This window comes from Podarcis filfolensis (genome assembly GCF_964270895.1).
Source record: "Podarcis filfolensis genome assembly, chromosome: 18".
NCBI lineage: Eukaryota > Metazoa > Chordata > Lepidosauria > Squamata > Lacertidae > Podarcis > Podarcis filfolensis.
In genome coordinates, this window is record NC_139622.1 from 3,576,728 (window position 1) to 3,594,519 (window position 17,792).

Consider the following 17,792-nt stretch of genomic DNA (forward strand, 5'->3'; position numbering starts at 1 on the left):
GAGGAGAGGAGGGCGTTAGGAGCCTTGCAGGTGGATCAGGCCCGAGCCGGCACCTCGGACAGGGCCTGAGCACAAGAGCAAAACTCTCCTCCTACCGCTTCCAAGGAGGCAAAAGCACTTGTGGAATCAGAGAACGGCAGAATTCGAAGGGTCTCTCCCCCCACCAGGGTCATCTAGTCCAACCTGCTATTCAGAGGGTCTTGGGGGCTGGATTTGGGCACCGGATCTGAGCTTCCTCTCCCAGGCCAAGCGAGACTCTGGTTTCCCCCCGCGCAAGAAGACTTGGTTTACTCACTTAGTGTCATCAGCCACCTCGACCTCGGCGGGGGCGGTGATGGGGGCATTTGAGTGGCCGGCAGTGGGGTCATCTGTGTTCAGCTCCCCGTTGGTCGAACTCATGACCTGAGGAGGAAGGAAGAGGAGGCAGGTGAGATGGGGGAGAAAGTGCTTGCACCCCTCTGCCTCTGGGGTTTTGCACAGAAATGCAGAGGTCAGGGTGCACTGGCCCCAAGACAGGACTCCCCCAAACGCAGTGCGTGACATTGAGCCTGGCATTTGGAGCCGAATCCTTTCCGGTGAAAAGCAGCAGCAGCAATAATAATAATAATAATAATAATAATAATAATAATAATAATAATAATTATTATTATTATTATTATTATTATTATTATTTATACCCTGCCCATCTGGCTGGGTTTCTCCAGCCACTTTGGGCGGCCTCCAATGGAATATTAAAATACAATAACCTATTAAAAATTAAAAGCTTCCCTAAACAGGGCTGCCTTCAGATGTCTTCTAAAAGTCTGGTAGTTGTTTTTCTCTTTGACATCTGGTGGGAGGGCGTTCCACAGGGCGGGTGCCACCACCAGATAAGGCCCTCTCCCTGGTTCCCTGTAACTTCACTTCTCGCAGTGAGGGAACCGCCAGAAGGCCCTTGGAGCTGGACCTCAGTGTCCGGGCAGAACGATGGGGGTGGAGATGCTCCTTCAGGTATACTGGACCGAGGCCGTTTAGGGCTTTCAAGGTCAGCACCAACACTTTGAATTGTGCTCGGAAACGTCCTGGGAGCCAATGTAGGTCTTTCAAGACCGGTGTTATGTGGTCTCGGCGGCCGCTCCGTCACCAGTCTAGTTGCTGCATTCTGGATTAATTGCAGTTTCCGGGTCACCTTCAAAAGTAGCCCCACGTAGAGTGCGTTGCAGTAGTCCAAGCAGGAGATAACTAGAGCATGGACCACTCTGGCAAGACAGTCTGCGGGCAGGGAGGGTCTCAGCCTGTGTACCAGGTGGAGCTGGTAGACACCTGTCCTGGACACAGAAATAACCTGCGCCTCCATGGACAGCTGTGAGTCCAAAATGACCCCCAGGCTGCGCACCTGGTCCTTCAGGGGCACAGTTACCCCATTCAGGACCAGGGAGTCCTCCACACCCGCCTGGCCCCTGTCCCTCAAAAACAGTACTTCTGTCTTGTCAGGATTCAAAGCAAAGAATTCAAGGGCAGGTGCTGAGCCCTTTTTGGTTCGGAGATGAGCAGCGACCCGATTTGGGTAGAAACGTGGGGTGCAGAGTCAAAAGGTCCAAAGACATTTTCCACCAAAGCAATCGCACAAGGTTTCGAAACCGCTTGCACTGCGAGCCACAGGGTTTGGCTACTCCCTGCAAACCGTGGATCGGGGGAAGAAATCAGGAGTCGCTTTGATGCCTGGTGCGAGGAGAGCAACCTTGCTGCCCTAGAATCTATCGTTTGCAAGCCAAGCCAGGGTTTCTGATTGCTGGGGGGGCAGGAGAGCGGCCGCTGTGCACAGACCCTGGTTCGTGTTGAGCCAGGCTGGGCAGATTTGAGGGTAAACCATACGTGGAACGAATCTGCCCCTGCGGCTTGATGGAGGTGGAAACAGTCTCTCACGTCTTGTTACACTGCCGTTTCGACGGGGATATACGCTCGGTATTTATCACTCCTGTTATACAAAAATCTCCAAATGGGTCCGAAACTTCAATGTCTAAAACTCCTGGTTGAGGACAAGGATCTAGAGATCACGCTCAGGGTAGCCAAATTCTGTGCGACTGCCATAAAACTTAGGGAACAAGCTGTGCTACCAAAATGATTAAGGTTTTAAATGACAAGTGATCAAGATTTAATATATATTTTTAACTGCCGCTATATCTGTATTGGAGGGACGCGGGTGGCGCTGTGGGTAAAAGCCTCAGCGCCTAGGGCTTGCCGATCGAAAGGTCAGCGGTTCGAATCCCCGCGGCGGGGTGCGCTCCCGTTGCTCGGTCCCAGCGCCTGCCAACTTAGCAGTTCGAAAGCACCCCCGGGTGCAAGTAGATAAATAGGGACCGCTTACTGGCGGGAAAGTAAACGGCGTTTCCGTGTGCTGCGCTGGTGCCGGTTCGCCAGAGCAGCTTTGTCACACTGGCCACGTGACCCGGAAGTGTCTCCGGACAGCGCTGGCCCCCGGCCTCTTGTGTGAGATGGGCGCACAACCCTAGAGTCTGTCAAGACTGGCCCATACGGGCAGGGGTACCTTTACCTTTACCTTTATATCTGTATTAGGGACACGGGTGGCAACGTGGGTTAAACCACAGAGCCTAGGACTTGCTGATTAGAAGGTTGGCGGTTCGAATCCCCACGACGGGGTGAGCTCCCATTGCTCAGTCTCTGCTCCTGCCCACCTAGCAGTTCAAAGCAGTTCAAAAGCACGTCAAAGTGCAAGTAGATAAATAAGGAGTGGCTTAGTCATGCTGGCCACATGACCCGGAAGCTGTACGCCGGCTCCCTCGGCCAATAAAGCGAGATGAGTGCTGCAACCCCAGAGTCGGCCACAACTGGACCTAATGGTCAGGGGTCCCTTTACCTTTATATCTGTTTTGTCTCTGTTATACCCAATTGCAATTCAATGTATTCCCGTTGTGTTTTATGATTTTCCTGATATTGTTAGTGAGCCGGAACTGGTCTGTGACCGTAATAATAAAATTCAACTCAGTTGAGCCAGGCTGCGCTGGACAAAATGCGCAAGCAGCCCAGATCTGAACCTGAGGGATGAGAGGGTACATTACTGTAAAAGGCCGGCTCATTTTCAAATAATTATTCTTAGTACCACACAGGGGTTCGTCAAAGAACATACTCAATCACAGGACAGCTGCAACCAACCAGGTTTATAGTCCACTTTTTAGAGAGAACTGTGGGTGGTTCAAATCCCTCTCAAGGCTGGGCGTTGAACCAGCAACACCACCTTGCTATTAGCGTTATCCGGAAAACATTTTTGTGGCTCTCGCTGTACTGCATTACATGGTTCTGGCTTTTAAGAACGTCGGAAGATGAACTGAAAACCAAACGGAACCCCAAGTTTTCAGTCTTAACATTGGAAATTCTGAATTTCATGTGCAAACCTGTAAGGATTAAGAAACCACTGTCAGAAACGAAGTTTAGCTCTTTCTGGGTGTTCACGGTGTTTCCTGCGGCCATCCTATCACCGGGTGCCCCCCCCAAATATCCCATTACATGCCCCAACTTCTCTTCTCTAGCCCCTCGTCTGAGAACAGCTTCCTTCAGTCTCTAAAATTCCTTTGCAGAAACAAACAATTAATGTCCCAAAACATTGCAATGGGAAAAAGCTTGTACAATTTTAGTTTGCCGTTTACAGAATTCCAGAGCTCTCGCCTCTTACATAAAAGGTTGTGCCGACAGTGGGATTCTGCAGGGGACCAGGATATTATTATTGTGGCTGTTAAATATTATTATTATTAACACTGTTATTGTTAATACTATTATCAAATAATGTCATGTATTATTATTATTATTGTTGTTGTTGTTGTTGTTGTTAATGGTGTGATAAGAAAATGAAATCTTCTTCGTATGTATTCGGTAATAAACAGCAAAAGCTGGAAGGATATCTCGCTGAACTCATGAAACCATGATCCTGGAAGAAAATCAACCCTGTTGATAGTGAAATGTTATCCCTCATTCTGGGTTTGCTGATAGAAAATAGTGGCTTTTTTCTGAATCTTGCCTCTCAGGGAACCAGTTGCTGTCACAACAGGAAACCCACCTTCAAAAAACTCTGCTGCGGATTTGCAATGACAGAGAGAGAATCCCTGAATTCTTGGGGGGTGGGGGTGTGTAAATATATACCGTATTTTTCACTCTATAAGATGCACCTGACCACAAGACACACCTGGTTTTTGGAGGAGGAAAACAAGGAAAAAAATATTCTGAATCTCAGAAGCCAGAACAGCAAGAGGGATCGCTGCGCAGTGAAAGCAGCAATCCCTTTTGCTGTTCTGGCTTCTGGGGTAGCTGCGCAGCCTGCATTCGCTCCATGAGACGCACACACATTTCCCCTTACTTTTTAGGAGGGGAAAAGGGAGTCTTATAGAACAAAAAATACAGTATATATAATTTTATTCTGTTTCTAAACAGTTTTGTGAGGTTTTTTTTTTTTTAAATTATCAAATGGTATGTACCGTATTTTTCCCTCTATTACACGCAGATTTTTTCTCCTAAAAAGTAAGGGGAAATGTCTGTGCGTGTTATAGAGCGAATGTGTGGTCCCTGGAGCTGACAAGCGTGAGTGAAGGCAAAAATCAGGCAAATATCAAATCGTCCGGAGAAGGGAGGAAAGAGGAAGCTGCGGCTTTCCTGCATTCTGCCTCAGGGTCTTACTGCCCACCTGCTTCTGTTTCCTTACTGTGTTTGCTCAGACGGAACAAAGAGCAGAGAAAACCCCTCCCCTCCAGGCAAGCAGAGTGGAAAACAGATTCCTCTCCGTGCGTCTGGGACTCGAAGGCAACATGCAGGTTGGGGGGGGGGGAGAGAGAGAGCGGGCTGGCTTGTGGGGGGGGGAACTTTTGCCTTCCTTTCCTCCCTCCGGTAAAACCCCTCTCCTGCATTCTTAGCCAGCTGCTTCTCTGCACACCCCTCTCCTTGTCGCTTCTATGTTTTTCCTTCCCTCCCTACTTAAAACGTGGTTCCAATCACGGATCCACATGGATCCTCAGGATCTTTGCATTGAGTCACCCCAAATTCACCATCAGATCACATAGCAATGATCTGATGCAAAAACAGGGCTGCAATGCTGCAAAAACATGGTTACAAAGCACGGATCCACATGGATCCTCAGGATTTTTGCATTGGGTCACCCCAAATTCACCATCAGATCACATAGCATGTCCATGGCTACAGCCTGCACCAAAAAAATCACGCACCCACTGTTTCCTGGGGCTGCAATGGTGCAAAAACATGGTTACAAAGCACGGATCCACATGGATCCTCAGGATCTTTGCATTGGGTCACCCCAAATTCACCATCAGATCACATAGCATGTCCATGGCTACAGCCTGCACCAAAAAAATCACGCACCCACTGTTTCCTGGGGCTGCAATGGTGCAAAAACATGGTTACAAAGCACGGATCCACATGGATCCTCAGGATCTTTGCATTGGGTCACCCCAAATTCACCATCAGATCACATAGCATGTCCATGGCTACAGCCTGCACCAAAAAAATCATGCACCCACTGTTTCCTGGGGCTGCAATGGTGCAAAAACGTGGTTACAAAGCATGGATCCACATGGATCCTCAGGATCTTTGCATTGGGTCACCCCAAATTCACCATCAGATCACATAGCATGTCCATGGCTACAGCCTGCACCAAAAAAATCACGCACCCACTGTTGCCTGGGGCTGCAATGGTGCAAAAACGTGGTTACAAAGCATGGATCCACATGGATCCTCAGGATCTTTGCATTGGGCTACCCCAAACTCACCGTCAAATCACATGTCTGTGGCCGCAGCATGAAGCACAAAAATGATACATCCACTGTTTCATTCAGAATTTTTTTTTCTTGTTTTCCTCCTCTAAAAACTATGTGCGTGTTATGGTCAGGTGCGTGTTATCGAGCGAAAAATACGGTAGGTTTTATGAAATAAGTAAAACAGGAGGTTTTCTTTAAAAATAAAAAATACCCACACCCACGCTCCCCATCTTCACCAAAGAAGTTTGCCATGGGAGGGGCGGGGAGGAGAACAGACGCCGGGCTGCATCCAACCTTAGTCCTACTCAAGAGTAGACACACTGGAGTCAACAGGCACGAGTCCTAGTAATTTCTGCGGGTGTACTCCAAGTAGGATTTATCGGTGTAATGCGCCCCCCCCCCCCGGGTAGGCTTGCAATATTTCCACTAGAGCTCCGGAAACGTTTCACACTAGCCCCCTTCCCAGAAAAATGGGGGGGGCACATCATGCGTGGACACAGGCAGAGACAGGGGCGAACACATAGGCGGACCCGATTCACCATCAAGGGAAGAGCTGTGCACTCATTTTCACACTGGGGGTGGGGGGCACATGCGAGAGAAAGCAGCAGGGCCTAAAGAGAGGGTGGTAGCCCACGCAAGTCCTACTCCAGAGTAGACCCACCGCCATGGATGAACCGGTGAAAGCCGAGTCCAGAGAGCAGAGCCATTGAAGTGAATGGGGCCAAGTCAGCTGCATCTGGGACGGTGGCAATGTTTGCAGGCGCCAATGGGGCTTGGACAGCGGTTTGCAGGTCATGCCCCCCCTGCCAGACCCACACCCCACCCCATATGCCCCTCTAATGTACCTGTACAGACCCCCCAAGCCTGCTGGCCGCAAGGTGGGTCCCTAGGGCTTCCTCGGCAGGCTGCTGGCCAGCCTGAGGGTCCCACACCTCCGTCCCCTCGGGGGACTGCTAGCGACGGGGGGAGGAGACGAAAGGGGGGGGGACAAAGGTGAGAGGGGGGTCAGAAAAAGATGGGGGGGTTGTGGGGAGAGGTGACAAAGGGGGGAGAGGGAAAGAGAGAAAGGAAGAAAAAACAAAACGAAAAAGCATGCAAAACGAAAGAATATAAAACAGGCCTGGACGCAAATTCCCCCAGAAGAGGGGCAGGGGGCGTGGGGGGCACCGGGTGCGGCTGAACTACGACTCCCAACCTCCACCGCCCACTGGGCTCAAGGGCACCTGGGGGTCTTCCACCCTCCTCCATCCCTGAATTGAAAAGAGAAGTCCCCCACTTTCTCGGAAAGGAAAGAACCTCTGGGCGGATAATGGTTCTGCCCCCCTGCTGCCCAAACTGCCCCTTCTTGCCTTGCAGGGGGCGTTTCCTAGTCTGGCTGGGCTCCAGCTCCCAGTGTCCCTGATGGCTGCCAGTTGCTGGCACCCCGACTCCTGCCACGCCACAGGTACCCCAACCCTGAGAGTGACCGGCGCCGTCCGGAAGGGAAAGGGGACGGCGATCGGAGCCCCCGTGACCGAACCCCGTTGGATTCACAGCCGCTGCCGAGTTTCACTAAGCGCACGCAGGGCAGGTGTGCCTCCAAATCCAGGGTTTACCAAACGTGGGTCTCTGGCTGTTTTTTTTTTTGGGGGGGGGGACTACAAATCCCAGAATGCTTTGCTAGCAGGGTCAGGGATGATGGGAATCGTAGTCCCAGAAGAGCCAGAGACCCAAGTTTGGGAAACTCTTGACAAATGGCATGGCCTTCGAGAGATGCCAGGGGCACACATGCGCGCGCACACACACACACACACCATGTCACACTCAAAACACACATTGTGAATTCCTGCACTGCAGGGGGTTGGGCTAGATGACCCCTCAGTGTCCCTTCCAACTCTACGGTTCTATGATTCAATGAAATGGCACAAAGATCCCCAAAGGACTGTGGATTTAGAGCACCATTTCCCAAACTTGGGTCCCCAGCTGTTTTTGGACTACATTTCCCATCATCCCATGGCTAGGGATGTTGGGAGTTGTAGTCCAAAAACAGCTGGAAACCCAAGTTTGGGAAACCTTGTTCTAGACCAGGCATGGCCAAACTTGGCCCTCCAGGTGTGTTTTTGGACTACAATTCCTATCATCCCTGACCACTGGTCCTGTTAGCTTGGGTGATGAAAGGGTTGAGAATTCCATTCCACCTTAAGGAACAGACATTGGGATTGTTACATGTCACATGTCCATTTACATTCCAGGACAGTATGCTGGGAACTTCCGTTGGGTGTATAGCTTTTGCTTCTCTCTCTGAGACGACATGAGAGAGAGACAACATGTTTCTTTGTCCTGCTTTATGATTAATAAATCTGTAGTTGTATTATGCTTCCCCAAGCCTCACGCCTATTCTGCGTCGCAGTTTGATCTGCTGATAGTGTGCCCTGGCTTTGAAGCCCAGGTCGCTGACCTTTACGTCGGAGCAGAAGTGATGGTCTTTGCACCGGGTCGCTGGAAGGAGACGGCCCAGCCTCCCGGCCCTCTGCTTGCCGCCTAGCTAGGGATGTTGGGAGTTGTAGTCCAAAAACAGCTGGAAACCCAAGTTTGGGAAACCTTGTTCTAGACCAGGCATGGCCAAACTTGTTTTTGGACTACAATTCCCATCATACCTGACCACTGGTTCTGTTCGCTAGGGATGATGGGAGTTGTAGTCCCAAAACAGCTGGAGGGCCGAGTTTAGCCATGCCTGATCTAGACAGACCCAAGGGCTGACACAGAATAAGGCTATGTCCCTAGCAAATCGACTCAGGGGTCAGAACACTTGCTTGGCATGCAGAAGGTTGCAGGTTCAAAACCCCGGCATCCCAGGTTAAGTCTGTCCCTGTCCCGAAGCCCCCAAAACTTTGCTAGAAGGCAGCTCCGCACCTCCCCGTTAAATCAGCCCATCGTTCAACACCATGAGGACTAGAATCTGCCTTTGTTTTTATGGAAGGAGCCACCAGCTCACCTGCTATGTGTGCAGAAGGACGCAGGATCAATCCTTTGCATACCCGTTGAAAGCAAGCCATTAATTCCGGTTGTTGAAAGGGAAACAGCCCTCTCTGCAGATCTGCTGCCAGTCAGTGTAGGCAGAACTAAGATCTATGGACCAACGCTTTTCCGCCACACCCAGGCAACCATCACGCTCACTCCTATTCAGGAAGGACTTTTCCTCGGACGCCGAGGCACCTCCGTCTCTTCCCACCAGGTGGCGCCAAGCCTCTGCTCCCGCCTCCGCAAGGAGCCGGCCCTCATTGTTCACCTAAGCCCCAGGCAGGCCAAATTTGGCAGCCTTACCTCTCTGTGATCCCCATTCACTCCCTGTTTTGGCAGAAGTGGAGGAACTTTGCAGGCTCGCCCACAACTCACTCAGGCTCTGGCTGGCCTCCTCTCCCACCCCATCACCACCCCTCTAACTGCCCCACACCCCAATATGGACCCCTGGGGCATGGGGGAGGGGGAGAACCCCACTTACCTGCTGTTTCATGTACTGTTGAGTTTTTTCCCTGTTTGGAGCCTGGACTTGTAAATCACTCTGAATTGTGCCAATAGGGGTCGGCTGCAAAGAGGGGAGGAAAAGGAGACGGGAGCGTGAGATCGGGAACGTCGACGGTACCGCGCTCCTTTGTAAATCGCAGGCTTGGAAGGGATCCCGAGGGTCATCCAGCCCAACCCCTTGCAACGCAGAAATCTTCTGGCCAAGATTCGAACCCACGACCCCAATATTAAGAGTCTGGTGGTCTAATTGATGGTAAAAGGTAAAGGGCTCACCCTGTCGCAGGGATTCGAACCACCGACCTTCTGATCGGCAAGTCCTAGGCTCTGTGGTTTAACCCACAGCACCACCCGTGTCCCTCTAATTGATGGAGCTACGTCCAAAATGTTTTCTTCTGTATCAGAGTGGGAGGGGGGCATTCCCAGCCGGACTTGGAGAAATCAATGGTTGGGGCCTTCTACATTCCAAGCAGCTGATGTGTCACAGAGCCACGACCCCTCCCAAACGGGTGGAGAAGTTTGGGGGAAAGGTGAATAAAGGGGGGAGAGGATAGAAATTTGAGAGCGGTGATAGACTCTCTTTCCTTGGACATCTTGAAGCAAAGGTCCATTCGGAATTCGATAATTGCTATATTTGGGGGGTTGGGCTAGATGACCCTTGCGGGTCCCTTCCAACTCAACAATGATCTAAAAAGAGAGAAATTTCTTTTCCCTCTCTCCACCCACCCGCTTGAGATTTCTAAGAAATCAAACAACCTGAGCAGCTTCAAATCACCACCGGTTCAAAAAGTTCCAACACAGGAAAACTCCTGCTCTCTGATCTCAGGAACCACCGTGCAAAATCTGGTGGATATAATTGCCATTTTGAAAGGCCCGCAAAGGGAGCCTTGATTCAACATGGCGTCCACCTGTGTCCAGAAAAATTTGGCGGCGATATATCCAGAGGTGTTCAAACGCAGAATGAACAACCAACTTTACAAAATTAATAATAATAATAATAAATTTTATTTATATCCCGCCCTCCCCAGCCAAGGCCGGGCTCAGGGCGGCTAACAACCAATAATAAAAACAAGCTGAATGAATACAACTTAAAAACAAGATTAAAATACAACGTTAAAACATTAAAACGCAGCCTCATCACAGGAGGAGAAAGGGAAAAAATATAGCTGATTTTTAAAAATCCCCCTGTGGTTTTTAAGGGTCAAGATCTGCATCTGCCTGCATTTGCTCCGGCCCTCAAAAGGGCTGCCTATGAGCAAATGCGGCCCCTCAGTTCTCCAACCCAACGCCCCCCCCCAAAACCCTAACTTACTAAAGGCTTCCCTGCCCAGTCGTATTCGTAGTCAAAAACGTAGCCGTTCCGGTCAAAGAGGTCCGTGAAGAGTTTCCTCAAGTAGTCGTAGTCCGGCTTCTCAAAGAAGTCCAGGCGGCGGACGTAGCGGAGGTACGTGGCCATCTCCTCTGCGGAAGGGGAGGGGAGGAAGGCGGAAGAGGCAGCGGTTGCCCAATGGTCAGAGCACAGGCAATCTCACCAAGGGAAGCTAATCCAAAGGGTTAAACTGGATGGGCAGGGCAAACTTAGGGTTCCCAAACCTGGTTCTCCAGCTGCTTTGGTGCTACGATTCACATCATTCCTGACCTGCAAAAACAGCTGGAGACCCAAGTTTGGGGGAATTCTGTTGCAGGGAGAGGGGAAGCGGGAGGTCTGTGTGCTAGGTAAAGGTAAAGGGACCCCTGACCATTAGGTCCAGTCGTGGCCGACTCTGGGGTTGCGGCGCTCATCTCGCTTTACTGGCCAAGGGAGCCGGCGTACAGCTTCCAGGTCATGTGGCCAGCATGACTAAGCCGCTTCTGGCGAACTAGAGCAGCGCACGGAAACGCTGTTTACCTTCCCGCCGGAGTGGTACCTATTTATCTACTTGCACTTTGACATGCTTTTGAACTGCTAGGTTGGCAGGAGCAGGGACTGAGCAACGGGAGCTCACCCCGTCACGGGGATTCGAACCGCCGACCTTCTGATCAGCAAGTCCTAGGCTCAGTGGTTTAACCCACAGCGCCACCCGGGTCTGTGTGCTGGGTGGCACTTAAATCAGACTTTTGCCAACGGGATATTCCAAGCAGACTTTTACGGGGTTGCTGGGTGGCCTCCCCCCCCCCCCGGATATTCAGAGGGTCTCTGCCAACATCCCTTGCCGTCAGCCATGCAGGGGCTGCTGAGAGCCTGGCGTCCGGCAACACACCTGGAAGGGCATCATGGCACCTTGTGGCCACCTGGATGCACCTGAAGAAACCTTACAGAGGAACCCAAAGGCAACACCTGCCACCCTGAAGAAGTAGGGATTTAATAATAATAATAATAATAATATATATATACGCCACCCTCCCCAGCCAAGGCCGGACTCAGGGTGGTTAACAACCAATAATAAAAACAAGTTGAATGAATACAACTTAAAAACAAGGTTAAAATACAACATTAAAATATTAAAATGCAGCCTCATCACAGGAGGAGAAAGGGAAAAGGAAAGAAGGGAAAGGGATCAAGTTGATTCCAAGCCAAAGGCCAGGCGGAACAACTCTGTCTTACAGGCCCTGCGGAAAGAAATCAGATCCCGCAGGGCCCTGGTCTCATGAGGCAGAGCGTTCCACCAGGCCGGGGCCAGTGCTGAAAAGGCCCTGCCTCTGGTTGAGGCTAATCTGAGTTCCTTAGGGCCCAGGACCTCCAGAGTGTTGTCATTTGTGGACCTTGAGGCTCTCCGTGGGGCATACTGGGAGAGGAAGCCCCGTAGGTACGAGGGTCCTAGGCCGTGAAGGGCTTTAAAGGTCAAAAGCAGCACCTTGAACCTGACCCTGTACTCCACCAGGCGCCAGTGCAACTGGTAAAGCACTGGGTGAATATGCTCCCATGGCAGGGACCCCGTGAGGAGCCTCGCTGCAGCATTCTGCACCCGCTGGAGTTTCTGGGACAGCTTCAAGGGCAGCCCCGCGTCGAGCGAGTTACAGTAGTCAAGCCTGGAGGTGACCGTCGCATGGATCACTGTGGCCAGGTCGGGGCGGGAAAGGTAAGGGACCAACTGCTTGAATGGTGGTAGAGTGTTCCTGAACATGGAGGTTCTATTCAGAGGCCGGTTTTTGTGGCACACTTGCCTCCTCCCACTCCCTCCACGACGTTACTCTAAGAAAGGTTGCAGAATCGTAGGGCTAAGAAAGGGACACACATACCCCAGGGGGTCATCCAATCTGACCCCCTTCTACGCAGGAATCACACCCAAGCCCGCGGTCATTCCTCCCCCTCGCCCAGTCCTTACCAGGGAAGTTTTCGCACAGCACTTCGACGGGGGTGGCTCTTTTGGTATCGCCAATCTTCTGGTATCGCTCTTTCAGCGTGTCCGCCTGCAGTGAGAATTTGGGGTGGGGAATGAGAATTTGGCAAATGCTTGTTGGAGATGTGGAGGAAATAACGGTGACATGATCCACATGTGGTGGACATGTGAAAAGATCAAGATTTTTTGGGGGGGGAATATACGACGAATTAAAAAAGATGATGGGGATAACCTTTACTAAAAAACCGGAGGCATTTCTATTAAGTATTTTAGACAGAGATACCCAAAAATTTAAGAGAGTTATTTTTGTATGCAACTGCAGCAGCTCGAATACTCGTGGCCAAGGGATGGAAAGATCACATGGCTCCAAAAATAAGAGATTGGCAAATCAAATTACAGGAATTTGTGGAGATGGCTCAATTGACTAGCAAAATCACGAGGAAACTCAAAGCGGGAAAATGGGGTGGTTATAGAAGATATGTTCAAAAATACAATAATAGTTTTGACTCCGTGCTAGCATTTGAGCGACAAAGGAAGTAAAAGGAGGTGGATAACAGTTAAGGATTTATTATGTTTTCTGACTGTATTGGAAAATTTATATAGAAAGGTTTATTGTTTTGTGTACATTCAATTGTAAGATAAAACATATGTGAAGGGACTTGACAGGAAGTCAAAATTGAAGAAAATATTTTGTAAGATAAAAGGGGGAAAATATTTATTTTCATTATCATCATTATTTGTGTGTGTGTGTTTTGTATAGGATGTTTGGGAGGAAATAAGACGGTAAATAACAAACAAAATGTATGATGTATGTAATTTTTATTTCTCAATTGTATTTTGTGGTAGTATGGTTGTAATTTTTTTGTAATATAAAATCATTCAATAAAAAATATTGGGGTGGGAGAATGGGAGGAAGGAATACGTCTATAAGGTCCCCCAAATCACGTCCCATGGGAATGTGACAGCCGAGCTACAAAGATCTACCTGCCTTCAAGGCCGTTCCCCCCTCTTCAGGCATTGGCTGAGTTGCTGTGACCTCACAGAACGTTCAGCCAATTGCTCTGCTTGCTGAAGGGATGGAACCGGCAGTCCTCTAATTGGTAGGCACCTTGAAGGCTTTGGGCACGTCACCTTCGGAACTCCCTGCCCCTTGATGTCACTGTACACTTTTCAGCTCCTTGTCTTGCTCAGGGAGGCCTACCTGGAAAGCTGCAGGCTAGTTTTTATCTGTTTTCAGTCTATCTATCGTTATTTTAACTTTCTGAAGGGTTTAAATTATTGTTGTTAATTTTTCTTGTTTTATCTTTTTCTGTAAACTGTTTGTGTAGGGTTTAAAAAACAAAACAAAACACCAATCGGGTATATGTTGAAACACTTTGAATAATTGTTGTTACAGATAATGGTCAAATAGGAAGGTTTCTCATCTTCCTTTTATCTGTTTTTCTATTCTTTCGGTTATTTTTTCCTCTTTCTCTTTCTTTATATAACTGTTTTGGAAGGATCTGTTTTATATTTTCTTTCTCTTTATTCTTCTCCTCTTTTTTTTTGGATGTAACACTTTTTATTACCGTTTTATATAAATGTGTTCGGATTTTAATGCTCAGTATGTTACAAACCCCCAATAATTTATTTTTTTAAGTGGGTGAGCTGCAAAGGGATAAGTGAAGGCAGAACTGGCCAGGTGTGTGTGGGTAAAAAAGGTAAAGGACCTCTGGACGGTTATGTCTAGCCGAAGGCGACTCTGGGATTGCGGTGCTCATCTTGCTTTCAGGCCGAGGGAGCCGGCCTTTGTCCGCAGACAGCTTCCTGGGTCATGTGGCCAGCAGGACTAAACCGCTTCTGGCGCAATGGGACACCATGATGGAAATCAGGGCGCATGGAAACTCCGTTTACCTTCCCGCTGGGGAATCTACTGTATTTTTCGTCCCATAGGACGCACCTACTTTTTTGGGGGGGAAATAAAGGGAAAAAAATTCCTTTATTTCCCCCCCAAAACCAGGTCGGGGAACAGTGGGATGGCGGCGCTGCGCCTCCCCGCTGTGCCCCGAGCTTGTGGGGCTGGCCGATGTCTGCCCGGCGCGAGGGGCGCTCTGCTTCAGGGCGCCCCACGCGCCGGGCGGGCTTGCTGACACCTGCGCGAAGCACGGGGCGTCCTCCGAAGGGCGTCCCGTGCTCCGCGCTGCCGGCTGCCGCCCGCAAGCCTTGCACACCTGGGGGAACTCCCCCCGGGCGTGCAAGGCTTGCAGATAGCTTCCTGGAGCCTGGAGAGCGAGAGGTGTCGGTGTGCACCAACGCCTCTCGCTCTCCAGGCTTCAGCGAAAGCCTGCATTCGCCCCATAGGACGCACACACATTTCCCCTTCATTTTTGGAGGGGGAAAAGTGCGTCCTATAGGGCGAAAAATACGGTATTTATCTACTTGTACTGGCATGCTTTCGAATTGCTAGGTTGGCAGGAGCAGGGGAGCAACGGGAGCTCACCCCGTCACGGGGATTCGAACTGCCGACCTTCCGATTGGCAAGCCCAAGAGGCTCAGCGGCGGTTGAGAAAAAGCTTTTCCATTTCCACAGCGAAACTCACCTTCAGGCCCTGCCAGGGCAGGCTCCCCCGGAGGAAGTACATGAACATATGACCTAACGCCTCCAGGTCGTCCCTGCGACTTTGTTCTGTGCAAGAAACAACAGGAGACATTTTCAGTTGCGGCTTTGTCATCATTTCAGCAACTTTTTTTTCTTTTTAAAACCCAAAGAACAAAAGAAGATTGGGGGATGAAATTGATGGACTATGCAGAATTAGATAAATTAACAGGAAGAATGCAAAATCTGCGGGATCAGAGATTCACAGAAGACTGGTATAAATTTACGGATTATTTGGAAAGCAATTGTGATGATCAGATTACGCTTGTCGGTTTGCAAGAAGTTTTGTAAGGTGGGCTATTTGAAATATTGCAAGAAAAAAGGTAACGAGTGGGACTGTTAGTTAAGATAATTAAAGGCAATAGGAATTTAAGAAATGCAGAATAAGTGATAACAACGGAGGACCATCAGAGGGGCTGATGGAAGTCCAAAAAGATTGTATAAGAAATGAAGTTTTGCTGTATGAATGATAATTAATATGTAAAAATTAATAAAAAAATATTTTAAAACAATTAAATAAAACCCAAAGAACAACACGGAACACAGTGGTACCTCGCGTTAAGAACTTAATTCGTTCCGGAGATCCGTTCTTAACCTGAAACTGTTCTTAACCTGAAGCACCACTTTAGCTAATGGGGCCTCCTGCTGCCACCAGAGCACGATTTCTGTTCTCATCCTGAAGCAAAGTTCTTAACCTGAGGAACTATTTCTGGGTTAGCGGAGTCTGTAACCTGAAGCGTATGTAACCTGAGGTACCACTGTATCTTTACACTAGCTGCCTGGGCTTCCCTCCACACACACCCCTTTTAAAATAACAGTTTCTGTGTCCAGCACGGATGCAGCGACTCAGAGATGGCTGCACCATTCATAGATCTCTCTGCAACATTCTCTCTCTCTCTTTCTGTCTCTGCCACACATACCCAATCTGCTTTTCCTTGCCCCCCTTGCCCCCCACAGCTCCCCCTCCCCATTCCAAGGGCCTGCCTCCCCCTGCTCACCTTTCCCCAGGTGCGTGTTGATGCTCATGTACCGCGCGGTGCCGGTCAAGCTCTTGTGCTCTCGGTACGGGATGTGCTTTTTGGTCTCGGGGTCAATGAACTCTTTGGCCAGGCCGAAGTCAATGATGTGGATGACGTGTTGGCGCTTGCTCCCGGGCCGCCCCACCAGGAAGTTCTCCGGCTTGACGTCTCTGTAGATCAGGCTTTTGGTGTGGACGTACTCCATGCGGGTGATCTGCGGAAGGAAAAACCGCCAGAGCCTCTGTGCCATGCGCAAAGGAGCACTTGAGGTTCTGTGTCCAGGAAAACTGGGGCTTCTTGTAGGTTTATGAGTTTCCCCCCAGTTATATTTTATTAAATGTTCAAAAGTTTCACATATACACAAAAGTTTTTCTTTTCTTTTTGTCGACCTCCCCTCCAGTTTTCCTTGGTGTACTTTACGGGTCAACAACCTTTTTCAGCCATGGGCCGGTCCATCGTCCCTCAGACCATGTGGTGGGCTGGACTATATATATATTTTTTGGGGGGGGTGAACGAAATCCTATGCCCCACAAATAACCCAGAGATGCATTTTAAATAAAAGCACACATTCTACTCATGTAAAAACATGCTGATTCCTGGACTGTCCGCGGGCCGGATTGAGAAGGCTATTGGGCCGGATCCGGCCCCTGGGCCTTAGTTTGCCTACCCCTGGTGTACTTCATTTCTCCCATCTTCTAACTCCCATATCATAAAAACAATTCAATAACCTCCAATTTCTTTTGTGGCTTATATCTCATGTGAGAAAAAGAATTCCATTCTTCCACCTGTATGCATTTTCATGAGGAGGGGAATCTGTTGTTTTTTAGACTGGGCAACACCCCATGTCTGCAATGGCTCCCCGTTTGCAGAATCCTCTGCATGAGAGCCAAAGAGCGGCAACAGGAAAACGGGGCCTTATCTGCAGTGGCTCCCTGTTTGTGGAATCCGGGAGGCTCACCTGGCACCTGACACCTAAAGTGGATTTTTCAAAGGCTGAACTCAGTCTTTTGTTTTCTTTATCTTTTTAGGTAAGTTCATGAAGATACCAACAAAGGGTAAGATCAGTGTTGTTCACAATACAGTGATACCTCGGGTTACGGATGCTTCAGGTTACAGAGTCCGCTAACCCAGAAACAGTACCTCGGATTAAGAACTTTGCTTTGGGATGAGAACAGAAATTGTGCTCCAGCAGCGAGAGGCCCCTTTAGCTAAAGTGGTGCTTCAGGTTAAGAACAGTTTCAGGCTAAGAACGGACCTCCGGAACGAATTAAGTTCTTAACCCGAGGTACCACTGTACTGAGAGATGCTAGTGAGGTTGTAGATGGGTGCAAAACGCCGGCACCCTGTCTACAACTTCATTAACATCCACCTACAACTTCACTCTCTCAGTATTGTGAACAACACCGAACTTACCCTTTGTTGGTATCTTCATGAACTTACCTAAAAAGATAAAGAAAACAAAAGACTGAGTTCAGCCTTTGAAAAATCCACTGAAACCAGACACGGTAAGTTCATCTTAAGTCTATGTGGCTTTACACAAGGTTTTGTATTTTTCTCAGAA

The 17,792-nt window shown here is 49.4% G+C and overlaps 1 protein-coding gene across 4 annotated transcripts in view; it reads right to left on the reverse strand.

Annotated features, from left to right (window-relative positions):
* Nucleotides 1-17,792, reverse strand: part of CSNK1G2 (casein kinase 1 gamma 2) — a 58,896-nt gene that overhangs the window by 2,979 nt on the left and 38,125 nt on the right. For 2 of the 4 annotated variants that reach the window (XM_083594713.1, XM_083594714.1), the window contains exons 6-12: nt 16,211-16,445; nt 15,157-15,242; nt 12,563-12,647; nt 10,570-10,718; nt 9,238-9,321; nt 6,602-6,709; nt 296-402 (exon numbers count right to left, since the gene is read on the reverse strand). In XM_083594713.1, the coding sequence (XP_083450839.1) occupies nt 296-402; nt 6,602-6,709; nt 9,238-9,321; nt 10,570-10,718; nt 12,563-12,647; nt 15,157-15,242; nt 16,211-16,445 (854 nt within the window). The remainder of the gene's footprint in view (nt 1-295; nt 403-6,601; nt 6,710-9,237; nt 9,322-10,569; nt 10,719-12,562; nt 12,648-15,156; nt 15,243-16,210; nt 16,446-17,792) is intronic. The other 2 variants (XM_083594715.1, XM_083594716.1) reach the window with 1 other exon arrangement.